Genomic DNA, 14,903 nt, shown 5'->3' on the forward strand with positions numbered 1-14,903 from the left:
CAGTCAGCTCGTTACTTTTATTTTTGGAGGGGTTCATGGGGGAGGGGGAGGGACAGACCCCCTTTAGAAAAGTAAAGGGGAAAAGGGGTGGCAGCAGGGGAGGGGGGTAGGAAAAAGGAAAAGAAAGGTCAAAAAATAAAACTAACAAAGTCTGACTGGCTGGTAGGAAAAAAAACATGGCGGACAAAAGAAAGTCTGTTAGTCAAGTAATGCATGAGCTTTTAAATTATTCTCTTTTCTCGTTTGTTTTAAAGTCTAAGGTTTGGAATCGGTCAAGCTCCCCATTAACGAGCTCGAAAAAGGAAATAAAAGTTGAGCCCCCCGTCGCCGCCGCCCTCCCGCCTCGGTGACCCGGTGGCGGGCGGTGGGGGTCCCCAGTGCCAGGAGGTGGGCCTCAGGACGAGAGGGAGGTTTCCTTCTGTGTCTGCTGTGCTTGTGAACGCTGCATTACCTTTTGGCTTTCCACGTCTCGAAAATGTTTCTCCACCTGCCAGCGGGGAGGGTGGGGTGGATAGAGAGAGGGTTTAGCCAAAGCAGGGGAACCCCGGGGCAGGCAGGGGACCCCACAAGGGGCTGGAGATCCGCAGCAGGCGGGCGAGTCCACCCAAGGAGGGACGGCAGGTGCCCCCAGGGATGTGACACCCCCCTGGTGTCCCCAGCAGCCCCAATGCCACCAGACCCGCCCTGCCCATACTCACTATTTTGCGTACGTGACTCAGCGCGCTTCCCTCTTTGCCTTTACAGTTTTCCACTTGATAGGGAGGGGCAATAACGACTTCTTCCATCACAACTATGTTCTTCTCCTGCCATTTACAGTCTTTAATGCTGCAAGGAAGGGAAAAAGGATCAGTGAACACAACTGCCCGGGGCTCCGGGCTGCGCACCAGCATCCCTCAGCCCCTCTGAAAGCCACTACCCACCCCCAGCGCGGTCCTGCTGCCCACTTCAGACCTCACTGCGGGGGCGATGTGGGCGCAAAAGCCACCCAGCATCTCCTGGGTAACCTAGCAGAGAGGGGCACAAGCCCACGGTGATGGGCATGTGGCTGGTGAGTGCCCGAAGGGCAGGGAGCCCTCCTCTCTCCTACACCTGCCCAAGGGCTGTGTGGCTCTGGCCGGCACATCCCAGGACACACCAGCAGCATTTTGTGGCGAGTCTGAGTGACCCACCAATGCAAAAGCACCCCAGGAAACAACAAGGATACGAGCAACTCCAAGGCAGCAGCGCAGGTGGCTGAGGCAGAGAGCAGGAGGCACCGATGAGGGGACTTACGTCTTGTGTATAGTCTGGAAGAGCTGCTGCCCCTCCAGAGAGACACCAGCACTAATTGCATACGCCTGGCTCATCTTCTCTTCCTTCTCCGTCCGTGCTTTGTTGGCAAGCTGGAGGGGAGACAAAGAGGGAGGGAGCTTGGCTGAGCACCGCCTGAGCAGCCTCGAGAGCTCTAAGGGGACACAGGTGTCCCCTGCAGACACAGTTCTGCTGCTGACCATCCGGCTCGCCAGTTAAACCAGGGTAGCAATGAGCCTGCAATCTCCACCTTCCCACCACAGCTTTGTCCATATGTTACAGAGCATCGCACAGATTTCAGACCACAGCTTAAATCCTTTTTGAGTCTTTTTTCCCCCCTCCCTAATATTTTAGGGATGTGGGCACCATCTTTTCACACCCCCTGGTTCAGGCACAGAGAAGAAACCAGCTGCCAGGGGCCAGATGCACAAACATCACTTTCCCCTCTGCCTTTTCTGAATTAATTGCTGCATTTTAGGTCCAAACCACCTTCCCACTGCTTGCTGTTTAGGGGATGCAGATAGGAAAGACAAGCCCAGAGTAACCATTACGTTAGGGCTTGCAGGGTGTAAATGCCTCCATACAGACCATGCAGGAATTAGAGCAACTTTATCCCGGAGCAGTTATTCTGTTCCACAAAAACCCAGCAGAATGGGTTCTGTGGGAGTAGCTCCAGCAGCTCACAACGTCCCTGTGCGGGGAAGCGCGATTACGCTGGCAGGCTGCTGCGTAGAGAGGGGAAACCCCAACGCTGGCAACCCTCGTTCAATCCCACGGCCGGCCGGGAGCGGCAGCTGCCTGGAAACAGGAGATGGGCAGGCGGTGCTGGACACGCCGCCTCTTCCCAGCTGGAGCTGCCACAGTGGAAGAGCCACACTAGCACTGCCGCCCACGCCGCCCTTCTCTTCCTCCTCCTCCTCCCGGAACGGCCTCGTGCCTCCGAGCGCTCCCCAAGCCAGACTGGCTTTCTCCATGCTGCCTGAGGATGGCTTCACCCCTTCTAAAGCCCTGGCTGGGTACGGAAAGCCCAAACTCCCACTGAGCAGGGACACTCTGCAGCAAAGGGATGGCTGTCTCCATCCCAGCCAGCCCGTCTCCTGCAACGGCAGCCACAGCCCCTGCGTCCCCACGCCGTGCCCAGGCGTGAGCAGGGCTCACCACAGCTTTGTTTGGGCGGCTGCTCGCCACGTGCTCCTCGGCCTCCTGGTAAGCCAGGGAAGCCTTAACTGGGGGGCAGGATCCTTCTGCAGGTCCTGCAGAAGCTGTCCCTGAAGCCACCTGCCCCGTTCCACATAGGAATTGCTCTGTCCAAGACTGCCAGGATTCCAAACTGGTTTGTAAGACTGGGCACAATGTTCCCCAGTAAGTTTTCCTGCATCCGAGTCACCCATGCGACGACCACTAGCCTTCTCTGGGGCCACACCGACACTTCACCTTCACCCAACCAGGGCTGCCCACCAGCACCAGCATTACCCAGTTCTCCCCCAACTCCATTGCCTGCACTGCTGCAGCCCCTCTGACACAACGCCAATGGGCCACAAACGCAGCACGGGGCACGTGAACCTCCCTACTGAGCCCACCACAGGCTCCCCCCAGCAGATCTCCTTCCCACCCAGCAGCCCCCTCCCCGCAGCCCTTCCCATCTGATGTTCAGAACTGCTTTGTCCAGTTTTAACACTCCTGCTTTCCCAGGCCTCAGGATGCTCCTCCAGCTCAAAACAGCGGCTGCATCAGCTCCTCCTTCCCTGCCTGCTCACAAGTCCCAGGAGATCTGCATGCCGAGACAGACAGGTCCAGCTTTGGGGACAGCCCTGTGAGGAGGTGGGTGACAAGAAGCCACCATGGGAAGATGGAAAACCCTGGAGAGGTGCAGATGAAGAGCAGCCCCTCATGCGTTGCCACCACGGACAGCATCCCTACGTTACTTCATCAAGCGCTCCTAGACCTCAGTATCAACAAAACCCAAACTCATCCTCTTGCTTCTGGCTGGAGCACATCAGCCCTCACCCAGAGCCTACTCACTCGCAACGCTGGTTAGTTTATTAACTGAGTGCCAAGACCCAGGGTCCCTACGCTCTTGCCTTTCCCCTGCAATAGGATGCGCTCTCTCCATTCACCACTACTAGCCCTTGACAAGAAACAAACCAGACACACCGAGTCTCCCACTTCCAGCCTCTCCAATTCAAGCATTCAAAATACCCTCCTTGCTCACTGCACGGCTTCACTCCCCCTTGCAGCGAGCACCTGAAGGCGCCAGGGCCATTGAAGAGACTCAGATACACACCTTGTTCGACGGCGGCATGAATGAATGAGTCACTTCCCTATTCACGTCCATGTGAATGACAGAAAACACAGCACGTGGCAAGAAGAGACAGTGAGGGCTGCCAAGCACCAGCACCGTGCCACGGGCCCCTGCCACCGGGATGGCCCCCATCCTGCTCAGGTGCTGGCAGCCTGTTGAGAAGAGCCAAGCACAGTGTATCCCAGGCAGCAAGTCAAGGGGATCCCTCCAAAACCAGGCAGCTGACCTCTCCCCAGTATGGCTATGGATGGCTGTGCCACAGAACGGTGCTCAGCTGTGGGGTCCCCAGGCAGGTGCCAGCCCCACAGGGCAGGCTGGTGTCCCCAGCCTCTTCAGTGCCACCTCCCCTGCGCACCCATTGCCGGCAGCAGGAAACCTCGAGCTCAGCCATCTCTGGGCTGAACTGCTGTCAGCCCTCTGTCACACCAGCGCTGCCTCCTCGCTGGCCCCTCACCGCCCCCCCAGCTGCCAGAGCCAAGCCACGTGTCTCCCTCCTTCCCACGCCCAGGTTCAGAAGCATTCCTCCCACACAGTTTTCACCCTGCAGCCCTCCTGAAGTCTCCCCCAGGGGAATCTGCAGTGTGGACAGGATACCCCTCCCGCAGCAGCCTCACAACAGCTACCCGCAGCCGACACTCCGCTTCTCCTCCTGCCTGTACCTTCCACCACAGCCTGCACCCCTGCCCTCTTCCGAGAAGGGCTCAGACCCCCGCCATGCTGGGCCCCCCACGGCCAGATCCTGCTGCCTTCCAAGCTCAGCAAGTCTTCTGGTCCCAACATTTTCCTCTCCACTGAGGACCAGGCAGGGTCATGCATCTCCTGGGGGCTCTGCTGGCTCTCCGGGGCCTTCCAGAACATCAAGGGCTTGTCCTGGAACACAAGCATTCCCATGTACCAACAGCTTCTTCTCCCAGTACAGCCACTATCAGCCATCTATACTCCAGTCCTGCAGCACCATCAGACCCCGCCTTGCTTGCACATTCACAGGACAGGAGATGTGGGTCAGAGCAATGTAGAAAAACCCTCCTGTTACTGGAGATGGGGCTGCAGCCACACTGGCGGCTGCACACCAACTTCCATCCGCTGAAGATGACTTGATTCATTATTTTCCCGCGCACCAAATCCACAGTGATTATTTTGATGCTGGGAAGACTGAAGTGAGTATTTAAAGTCACATGGGGCATTTTCTTCTCAACAGGCCCATCCACCTCCTGGCTGCGCTTCCAGCGATGTCACTTGATCCAATTACAATGAACAGTCACATTTTTACGGCAGTTGTGTCATTTAAGACCTCTGCCAAGGTGCTAATCCACCAAGAAGGAACCCACTGGGGCTACGGACGCCCAGGAGAGGTTTCCCCATGGGACAGGGAGGTGACAACTGAAAAGCCCCACAGCTAGACCCCACACCTGGCTTCCCTGGAGCCTGGCTACCTCTAGCCACTTCACACCAGCCTTGAGCTCACCTTCCCTTTTTCCACACCACCACTGGGAATCAGAAGTGATCCCCCTGCAGAACAGCATGTGAAAAGCAGTTCCTCAAAATTCAGCCAACTGCATGCACACTTCACTGCTCCTGCCCACTCCGCCACCATTCAGCTTCACCCCAAATCATTCTGTTTCTGAAGACAACCAACATCCACATGGAGAGCGGGCTGCAGGCAGCGAAGGCGCCCATCAAAGCACAAACCTCACCTAGCATCATCCACAGGAGCACAAAGAGTGCTCTAGTGCGTTCTTAACATGGGATCATGGCAGAGAGCACCCAGGAGGAGCTAGGTTAAGCAGAGTACCAGTTTCAGCTACGCCCATCTTCTCTGGAAGGTTTTGATTTTAGCATTAGAGTCATTTGCTGTCAGGGGAAGAACCTGTTGCATGGTTATGAAAGGCTCCATCTTCCCTTCTCTCCAGCCAGCGAAGCACCATGTCCCTCTAGCAAAGGCACTGGGGATGCCACGGAACCAGGAGGATCAAGACCACCAGACTTCTCCCCGAGTGAAAAGGTGTTTTTCAGCCTCAGTGTTACTTAAACCACTCCCATGTCCCAGTGCTGAAATTCGCGGCCAGCATTTCAGGCAGCAACTTACACCTGCATGCCCCACATTTACTCCTGCTGCAGCAGGCTGGCACACAGCGGAGCAACCTCCAAGGAGGGCAACAGGGCAGAGCCGTTGACCAAGCTCTCAGTGCTTTAACAGGAGGACACAGCATCACCCAGGCACTTAATTCTACGTGGTAGGACTGCGCTGGCGACTCCAGCCAATGCTAGAGCAAATACAGACCAAGGGTGTGCAGGAGCCCAGGGGAGCTGAGTGCAGCAACAGGATCAGCTCCCCAAGCAAGCACAGCGCTCGGTCCCTCATTCACACTCACGAGGACTGTTTCTTGATAAAACAAAGCTGGGGGTTCCCTCTCTCTCACCCAGGATCTCAGCTCCCTTGCTGAGCAACCCCAAAGCAGAGAGGGTCAGCTGCCTGAGGCCTCGCTACAGAAGCCCCCAGCAGCAGGTTACAGAGACTCAACACACCCAAAATATCAGCACCTAAATCCTTAACAGAGCTCCGGTAAGTCGTGATTAAAGCACGCGATTTAAAGTTTAAAAGCTACCTCATCCCCAACAGGAGAAAAGGCGTTAACATCCTGAAACCAGGACACATCCCTATACGAATCCCTCCCTCCCAGGAGCAAACGCCTCCGAGTCCACAAGGGCAGGTTCTTACCTTGCTAACATTGAGTGAAGCTAAAGGAGGAGGTGTTTCCGTGCGGTCATTAATTATTTCCACTTCTGAAACATACTGTAAGTTTACAAGCAGGATATCTGCGTGATTAGGCTTTCCACTGGAAGAGGGGCATTCTGGAGAGGAAAAAACATTAAGGAAAACAAATCTAGATGGAGACACTTGCAGCCCTGATACACAGAGCTGTCCAGGAGCAAACCAGGAAAACATTCGGTTTTCAGGGAGTTCCTCCATCACCCCTGCCCCTGCTCAGCCAAGCATGGGGTCACCTGTGAGACCCCAACAGCAGCACCTATCTCTTCTTGGACCTGTTTAATGCTGATTCAGTTTTCCTAACTATAGAACAAGTTTTCCAGCCAACAACCACCGTACCCAGAACACACACAGCCTGGGATAATATGTGGTCACCTCCAAAAAAGCAATTTAGTCCTGACTAGCCAGAGAGGTGCAGAAGTGCTGCTGCTGGGCCCCAGCTGCGGTGCCACCTGCCTCCCTGCTCCACCACAAGCACCATCCAACAAATGCTGGTCTGCATGGGGAAGTGATCTGGAACAACCGCCGCACCTCAAATTTGCACCTTTTATACCATAACTGTTTCCTCTTGCAGGCAGTGGCTAAGCCAGAGCTTCCCTGGGAGCAGGCCCTGGCGTGGATGGAAGAGGAGCTACTCGGTGGTTCCCAGGGAAAGGCCTCCTCGCCCTCGCACACCTTCTGGGTGGCACCTTGAACGCCGTGAGGTTTGCTGTGGCAGTATCACAGCACAACTGGGAAGTGTAAATGAGACAACAGTGCACCACATCCAGAAAAAAAATCTTCTAGAGCTGACAAATTTCTGCACAATCTGTTCCCCAGGAGGCCGTGCTGTTAGCCCTCTGTTCCCTCACCTGCTGGAAGGAGCAGGGAGCATGGCACAGAGACGCTCCTCCATGCCAGCGCTGTCTCCTCCTCAAGAAGATGCAGGAGTCACTTTTCCTCTCTTCCCATCCCGCCCAAGCCCGGCTGTGCAGGTGAAGCCCTCCCTAGCAAACACCTTCCAATAAAGGAGAGAAAACAAGGGATGCCCAGGGAACTCTGGTCTCTTCCTTCAGAGGGATGAGATGGAGCATCCCAGCTTTGGAAGGAAGAGCCAGACCTGGGACAAAGCCAGAAGAGGAGCTGTCTTGTCCTCTCTGGAGCAGACTGGCAACGTGACGCACTAAGCCAACCTGTTGGACATTGTTTAAGACTTTCCTGCAGCCACCACTGGGGCCTGGGGAGCTTCTCCTACCTGAACTGCACCAGCACGAGCAGGAGCTCAGCCCGGGACAGGGTTCCCCATTCCCCTCTAGCACTGCATCGTGCCCAGGCACCCAGCAGGGCTTTTCCTATCCCTCTTCTCAGATCCAGACACGAAGCCCTCTCACAGCTCCTCCCTCCCTCCCTCATTCCCTCCAGAACCCGCCCCAGGGACCCTGAGCACTCTTCCAGCCCCCTTCCAACACCAGTCCCTGGGCTGAGCATCCACCTTCCTCAGCTCTGCGGTTGTCCGACAGCTTGGTGCTTTCACCTTACTTGCAGGTTAAAAACACAAGCACATCCTTGTGCACACATGCATATGTATTTATATTTTAAACCCCTGAGCATTGTCTTCCTGCCTCTCCTCCACATGAGGCCTGGGGCAGCCCCAGAGTGCCCTGCCAGCCTCTTTCCTCCCCCAGACACAGGGCACTTCTCCTGGTACACCCACCAGCCCCCCGCCCTCACCCCCCGGGGCTGCCCCATAGGGTTCCTCTCACACGGGTCCCCAAACCTCTCCTAAACGCCACAGGCCCCCCCTACCCTCAGAGGGCCTTGCCTTGCCCCTGTGGTCTCCCCTTAAACCCCCACAGGCCCGCTGAGGTCTCCCGCCCTGCCAAACCCCGCAGGGGTCTCCTGTCTCCCATTACACTAATACCTCCTATGGGATCCCATCCCCCAGGCTTCACCCCATCCTCCCTAAACCCCACCAGGCCCTGCCCACTGCACAGGACCTCACCTATGCACCTCCAAGGCCTCCCTCTGCACCTCCAAAGAGGTACCCAGCCTCCTCCCAAGCACCCCCTAAGCTCCTCCTGCCATCAAGATTTCCCCCAAGACAGTTCCCCCCTCCCAGGACTCCCCTATCCTCCCTGAACCCCCCAGCCCAGTGGGAGACCCCCATCCACAGGCCTCTATGGAGCTACTCACCCCACAAGCTACACTACAGGGCTCCCCCCCAGAACCCTATATAACACCCGTGCCCAGTAACCCCACTACAGGGCACCCTAGCTCACCAGTAACCCCACTATGGGGCTCCTCGCTCCCCCAAAACCTCCCTACAGGGCACCCCACTCCCCCATCCCATTAAACCTACTACAGGGCTCCTCACCGCCCCCTCAAAACCTCCCTATAGGGCACCCCACTCCCCACCCCAAGCTCAGCTACAGGGCTGCTCACCGCCCCCCAGCCCTCCCTACAGCCCCCCCAGTAACCTCCCTGCAGGGCTCCTCACCCCTCCCGAGACCTCCCTATAGGGCGCCCCAGTCCCGCACCGGTAACCCCAGTCCCGCACCGGTAACCCCAACCCGCGGCTCCTCCAGCCCCACCCCCCTCCCCCGGCGCCCCGTTCCCCTGCCAGCCGTCCCCCTCCGCTCCCCTCAGGGACCCCGCCGCCGGGCGGGCGGGCGGGCGGGCGGGCGGCGGAGGCCCGGGCGGGCCGTGGCGGGGCGCGGCGGGCCCGGCCCGGCGCTGCCGAAGGGATACTGAGCGCCAGCATCTTGCTGGGGTAGTCGAAAGCGACGACCTCGCCCTGCAGGCGCTGCTCCTGGCAGGTGCGGCACGACACCTGGCTGCCCACGCTGAAGTACTCGCCCGGCGCCGCCATCTTCTCTCAGCCCGCAGCGGCCGCCGCGGCTCGCCTCGGCCAGGCGCGGCGGGGCGGGGCCGCGCGACGTCACCGCGCGCGACGAGGGGCGGGGTGACCTTGGCCGTGGGAGGGGAGCGCGCGGGGGGGGCGCCGGTGCCTCGCGCCGCCCCGTAGCCGGCCCGTGCCGCGGGGGATGCCGGGGGGTGTAGGCGGGAGCGGGCCCGGTGAGAGCGGGAGCGGCGCGGAGGGCGGGGGGCGGCGGCAGGGTCACCCCCACCCCCCCACCCCCCCATCCATCCCGGGCACACCGTGCCGGGGTGGCCCCCGCGGGGCAGGCGGCACCGGCAGGCCCAGGGCCCAGGCCAGGCCTAGGCAGGCTTGGGGGCACCTCAGGGACCCCCCAGAGAGACCCCAGGGACTCCAGGCCCGCTCCAGGGAGGCCCTGGAGAGACCCCAGGCCCGCTCCAGGGAGGCCCTGGGCCCACTACAGGGAGCCCCCAGGCCCGCTCCAGGGGGGCCCCGGGCAGGCCCAGCACCAGCCCCAGGGAGGCCAGGGCTCCTCAGGGCAGCCTGGCTGCTCCAGTGACCCCCATGTTGAGACCCCCAGGACGTCCTGTGCCAGGTCAGCCTGGAGCACCCATCGGTGGGCAGCCCCTCAGCAGGCAGCCCTGCACCGCCATCCCTGCCGCGGCACCACCGGGACCCTCTGAGCCGCGGGGGTGGGATGAGAAGATAGAGAGTCCCTCGCAGGCAAACTGCCGGTGACGAGCGGCTCCCTGAAGCTGTGCCAGCACGGGCATCAAGCACCGGGGCGCCTGTCCCTCGGGATCACGCCGAGAGTGGGAGCTGGCCGCAGCGTGACACCACCCCAGGGAGCCACCTCACACCCCCTTCCTGAGATCGCTGCCCCTCAGTCGGACTCTGTGCTGTGGACTGAGCAATAACGCTCCCTCTTTGCCCCCAGCCCGGCAGGATGGATGCCCTGCACACCACCGGGATCCACTTCGCAGAGGCACTGCAGTCTGGGCCACCCTGGCTGGAAAAGTTCTGGATCTCCGTGACCTCCCTGGCTGATCCCAAATGCGTCTTCACCATCTGCTTCCCTATTGCCTATTTTCTTGACCGCAAGGTGGGAGTGTCGGTGCTGTGGATTGGCCTGGTGTCAGAGTGGCTCAACGTGGTCCTCAAATGGTGAGGGGAGAGCCGGGAGTCACAGGGTCCCTGTCACACCTGGTGACACCCCAAGGGCTGAGCGGTAGCGTGTTCACAGTAGCAGAAATACAACCACGGGCTCCGCTCGGCAGGCAGAGACACGTGCTGCTCCTTGCCTGCGCGTTTCTGCAGGTCATCCGAGCCGTAGTAACACATCTGCCAGGCATTCATGGCAGAAAAAAGCCCGGGAGCCATAAGAACTGGCAGGGATCCTGCCCTCCTGCTGCCGGCTTCAGCCCTTGGGCCCACTGGGGTGGGCAGCAAAGCTGCTGGGCCACATTTGGGCGTTCACTGCTCTGTGGTTTCTCTCCCCACCAGGTTCTTGTTTGGGGAGCGCCCTTTCTGGTGGGTTCACGAGTCAGGGCTCACCAGTAAGCAGCTGCTCACGCTGCGCCAATTCCCTGTCTCCTGTGAAACTGGACCAGGTGAGTTACAGATGAAAGCTTTTCTTTGCGTCTCCGGCAGGCCCCGGGACCCCTAGGGAAGGGCTGCAGGAGCTGGGAGGCCCCACCCGGATGCGAGTGCTTTGGCTGGAGGCTGCTGCCAGGCTGGCAGGACGCGCTAAGGGGAAAGCCATCCATCAGCCAGCGCCTCGCAGCAAAGCAAATGAGCGAGCGGCGGGGAGCGGGCCGGGCGCCACGGCTGCTGGCATGGCGCACGAGGCACAGATGGCTCCAGGGCCAGGAAACCCACAGGAGAGTCTGCTGGCCGTGGGCACCAGGGCACCTTGCTCGCCCAGTCTGCCTGGCCTCCCCTGCCCACGGAGCCTGCATCCCTGCCTGTTTTTTTGGGCGGGTGATCATCATCCCCAGGCAGCAGCTTGTTCCATCCTCATCCTCTAGCCAAGCTCCCCGCACCGGCGGTGGCTGGCAGCCAGGAGGGAGTGTAGGGTTCTGGCGGGGCTGCCCAGCCGCGAGGGTTAGACCCAGCAGATGGGTCCCCAGCTCTCCCGGGTGACCTCGGGCATTCGCCGTGTTGGGACATGCTCCCCCCAACCCACCGTGTCAAGCGTCCTGTGCTTCCTCTTTGCAGGGAGCCCCTCCGGCCACTGCATGATCACGGGGGCAGCCCTCTGGCCGCTTGTCACTGCTCTGACAGAGCTGGCATCCAGACAGTCCAGGAGGTGAGTCCCAGAACGGGGAAGCCGGCGCTTGGAAATCTCCAGAGAACTTTTGGGAAGAGGGAGGTGTGATGTGGGACCCTTCCTCAGCAGGCAGCAGCCACGGGGGCAGTGGGAAGGATGTCTTCCCCTCCCAGCAGAGCAGCTCCTGGGGAACATAGCTCTACCCTGACAGCTCTGCCTGCTGTAGCAACAGGCTGCAAAACTCTGGAGACCCTCATAAAGCCCCCTCCCACCCCACCAACGTGCTTTTTTTTGCCTTTTTCACCTGTGCTTTACTCATTCCTCCTGCCAAGCGGGGCCAGCCCTGCCCTGCCCGGCACAACACACTCAGGACCACTAAGCTGGACCCAGTGGCTGCCTCCCGGCTGCTGACCCTCCCCTTGCCTTCCAGCCTGGTGGTGAAGCTGGCCCCCTTTGGTGCCTACACTCTGCTGCTGCTGGCCGTGGGGCTCTCGCGCGTCTTCATCTTGGCCCACTTCCCCCATCAGGTGGTCTGTGGCACCCTGGCAGGTGAGCCGGGGAACAGGCGGTCCCTCCACCCGGAGCCCAACACCTGCCCTGGGCCAGGTTATTTTGGGCTCCTTCCTCGTCCCTTGAGCCGCCCCCATCCGTCCCAGAACCCCAGCCTGCCTGTCCTCACCATCCAGGGGCAGCCCTGGGCTGGGGGCTGCAAGCTCGCACCCCGGCCACCCGCACCCCGGGCTTCTTCGTGGCTGCTGCGCTGGCCCTGCTGCTCAGCTCCCTCGCCCTGCACAGCATGGTGATCGCCGCCGGCATCGACATTGACTGGTGAGTGCCTGGCTGCGGGGGCTAACCCCAGGGATCTGCCCCCTAGGCTGGTGGGGGGCTAGCCCCAGAGCTCTGCCCCCCAACCCCTCTCCCCCTGCCACAGGTCCATCCACTTGGCCACCAAATGGTGCTCCAGCCCCACCTGGCTCCGCCTTGACACCCGGCCCTTTGCCTCCATCTGCCGTGACACCGGCAGTGCCCTGGGGCTGGGGCTGGCCGCCGGCTTCCCCCTGCAGCAGGGTGAGCAGCTGGACCCCTGGCAGCGTGTGGCCAGTGCCATGCTGGCCTTGGTAGCCATGCAGGGCCTGCACCAGCTGCTGCAGCCCACGGATGTGACCCTGTGGTACAGCACCAGCTTCCTCAAGTATGCCACCGGGCCCTGGCTGGTGACATCTCTCCTGCCCCGGCTCGTCCTCTCCCTCAGCCGCCCGCAGGGCTCCCCCCACACTGATTAGGGGTCCCCACCATGTCCTGGTGGGTTCCATGCCCTCCTGGCTCTGCCCTTGGCTGTGCCCATTGTAGGTGGCTTCTGGCCTGAGCGGCCACCAGCTTCACAGCAGGAGGGCACCCCCATCACCTCCTTAGGACCACAGGCCAGTTTAACCCTTGCTGTGCTAACAGCACTGCTGCCCCCCTGGGAAGTGGGACCCCTCAGCACGGGGCAGGTGGGGGGCAGAGCTGGGGGTGCCCCATGCCCAGCAGGTCTGGGGACACAGCACAGGGACATCCCCAGCCTTGGGGTCCCTGACAAATGGCACCACCTTCCACTCCCCCACTCTGCCCCCTTCCAGCTGCCCCAGTTCTCCCAGTTTGGTTTCCCCCGCTGGCACAGGAAGGGGAAGGCGCTGGGATCCCCCACGCCGGATCCCCACTGTAGCGCCCTGGCTGGAAGGGCCACCCTGTTTCTAACCAAATAAAGGCACCGTTACCAACCTGCCAGCCCCAAGTTCTTCAGAGAGGGGGGACACAGGCTGGGCTGGGGACCCCCGGGGAGGGCAGCACCTGGGCTGGGGGGTGGTGGGGTGGATGGAGCCCCCGCTGCTGGCTGGATGGCAAAGGGCTGCCCTGTTGCTGCAGGTGGGAAAACTGAGGCACACAGGGCAACCACAAAGCCCTGGGAATGTCTGTCCTGCTCCGACAGGTTCAGGAAAGGGGACACAGAGCCCCAGCACTCCCACTTACTCCCCCCCGGGGCCCCCCCAAAATGCAGCGGGGCACCGCCGGGTATTGCCAGAAACAGTTTTATTTATACAAGGACGAACATCGGTAACATCTTACAAAATACTCAACTGAAAACCATATCAAGAGCGCGCGAGCGGGCGTCGGACAGACAGAAAAGAAACCGAGGCAGGGCTGGGGGGGAACAGGGCAGGGGGACACAGACACCAGCCCAAAGCAAGACAGCCTCACTGCCGGGGGGCCGGCACCCCTCGCCCCCCCCCCCCGGGAGGTGGTTGGTTTCTAGGTGAGGTGTTTCTCCCTCCTGGGATGGGGGGCTGTGGGCTGTGACCCACCCACTACTAAAGGGGAGGGATGGGAAGGGTCCTGGGCTGCCACTGCCACCCAACAGAGCCCCACCTTGGGGCAAGGTGTTGTCCTTAGCGTTGGGGACAACCGGGCTGGGGTCACCCCCAGTGACACCCCTTTCCTCCTTCCCCACCTGTTGCTCTGAGCCAGGGTCCGCCGGAGGTGACAGGGCACATGCTCACCCCCATCTCCGCCACCACCCCCCTGATTTGGGGATGCCCTGCAGCCAACCCAAAACCCCCAGGAATAACTTAAAACACGAAGCGCTGTCCCCATCCTCCCCCTCCGCCCCGGGACCCACCCATTAAAAAAATACTATTAAATAATACATCTGTAATAAAATTATATACCTTTGTTTTGTGTGGGTTTTTCTCTCTCCCTCTTTTAAAGCTAAGATCGCTCCAAGTCCCCTCTGGCTGGTGAAGTAACAGGAAAATCAAGTGGGTTTTTTTCCTCCTTTTTTTTTTTTTGTGTGTGTGTGTGTCTTTTTTCCTTTTTTTCTCCTCTCTTTTTAAGAACAGACAAAGTTTTATCCCAGTGGTGGTGCTGGGATCCATCACCCATTGACCCAGGGTGACAAAGGGACAGGAACGGGGCTTGTCCCCTATGTCTTGCGTCCCACTCTGATACAGGGATGTCAAAGGGGGGAAAAGATAAAAGAAAAAAAATCCCAAAAAATCCCAGGGAAATTAAGGCATTAAAAAAAAAAAAAAAAAAAAAGATTTAATTAAAGGCACAAATATTTCCCATCGCCTTTCCCTGGGGGACGGACGGACACTGGAGCTGGGGAGGGAACAAGTGGGGGGGTGGTGGGGTGGGGAAAAAAAAGAGAGAAAAGAAGTAAAAAAAAAAATCTTCGGGGAAAAAAAAAAAAAAGAGGAGCCGCTGCGGGCCCGGGGGCGGGGGGGGGGAGGGGGGGGGGCGGGCAGGCAGCGATGGGAAAATCCAACGGATGGACAGACGGACAGAGGGACGGACAGAGGGGGCGGGAGTGCTGGTGGAACTGATGCTTCACGAGAGACACAACCGCAAACACTGCGTGGAGCTGGGGTCCAACGGG

General features: G+C 59.9%; 2 protein-coding genes across 4 annotated transcripts; one reads left to right on the top strand and one right to left on the bottom strand.

Annotated features, from left to right (window-relative positions):
* Positions 1–193: 193 nt before the first annotated feature.
* On the bottom strand, positions 194–9,288 carry LSM12 (LSM12 homolog). The gene is made up of 5 exons (XM_037410982.1): positions 9,090–9,288; positions 6,312–6,445; positions 1,273–1,382; positions 699–825; positions 194–487 (listed from the first exon to the last, which is right to left on the bottom strand). The coding sequence occupies exons 1-5, from the start codon at positions 9,208–9,210 to the stop codon at positions 395–397; spliced, it is 585 nt and encodes a 194-aa protein (XP_037266879.1). The 5' UTR covers positions 9,211–9,288; the 3' UTR covers positions 194–394.
* Positions 9,289–9,307: 19 nt separating this feature from the next.
* G6PC3 (glucose-6-phosphatase catalytic subunit 3) lies at positions 9,308–14,649 on the top strand. 3 transcript variants are annotated; one of them, XM_037410996.1, is made up of 7 exons: positions 9,308–9,416; positions 10,157–10,383; positions 10,723–10,829; positions 11,437–11,527; positions 11,919–12,037; positions 12,145–12,316; positions 13,458–14,649. In XM_037410996.1, exons 2-7 carry the CDS (start codon positions 10,166–10,168, stop codon positions 13,783–13,785), a joined length of 1,035 nt encoding a protein of 344 aa, XP_037266893.1. In that variant the 5' UTR covers positions 9,308–9,416; positions 10,157–10,165; the 3' UTR covers positions 13,786–14,649. The 3 variants fall into 3 exon arrangements, with proteins under 3 accessions (XP_037266893.1, XP_037266891.1, XP_037266894.1); XM_037410994.1 differs by lacking the exon at positions 13,458–14,649 and adding an exon at positions 12,420–13,248; XM_037410997.1 differs by lacking the exon at positions 13,458–14,649 and adding an exon at positions 12,420–13,248 and having other exon boundaries at positions 12,175–12,316.
* The last annotated feature ends 254 nt before the right edge of the window (positions 14,650–14,903 follow it).

The sequence above is a fragment of the Falco rusticolus genome, chromosome 18, assembly GCF_015220075.1.
Source record: "Falco rusticolus isolate bFalRus1 chromosome 18, bFalRus1.pri, whole genome shotgun sequence".
NCBI classification, from domain to species: domain Eukaryota; kingdom Metazoa; phylum Chordata; class Aves; order Falconiformes; family Falconidae; genus Falco; species Falco rusticolus.

What these genes read in the sequence shown, in the direction of transcription:
- LSM12 (XM_037410982.1), bottom strand. Translation starts at nt 9,210, where the DNA reads ATGGCGGCGCCGGGCGAGTACTTCAGCGTGGGCAGCCAGGTGTCGTGC. An exon ending in CAGCAAGATGCTGGCGCTCA is followed by an intron (nt 6,446 to 9,089) that starts GTATCCCTTCGG and finishes TTTCCTCTCCAG; the next exon opens with AATGCCCCTCTTCCAGTGGA. An exon ending in CTTCACTCAATGTTAGCAAG is followed by an intron (nt 1,383 to 6,311) that starts GTAAGAACCTGC and finishes TCTCCCCTCCAG; the next exon opens with CTTGCCAACAAAGCACGGAC.
- G6PC3 (XM_037410994.1), top strand. Translation starts at nt 10,166, where the DNA reads ATGGATGCCCTGCACACCACCGGGATCCACTTCGCAGAGGCACTGCAG. An exon ending in CTCCTGTGAAACTGGACCAG is followed by an intron (nt 10,830 to 11,436) that starts GTGAGTTACAGA and finishes TCCTCTTTGCAG; the next exon opens with GGAGCCCCTCCGGCCACTGC. An exon ending in GGTCTGTGGCACCCTGGCAG is followed by an intron (nt 12,038 to 12,144) that starts GTGAGCCGGGGA and finishes CATCCGTCCCAG; the next exon opens with AACCCCAGCCTGCCTGTCCT.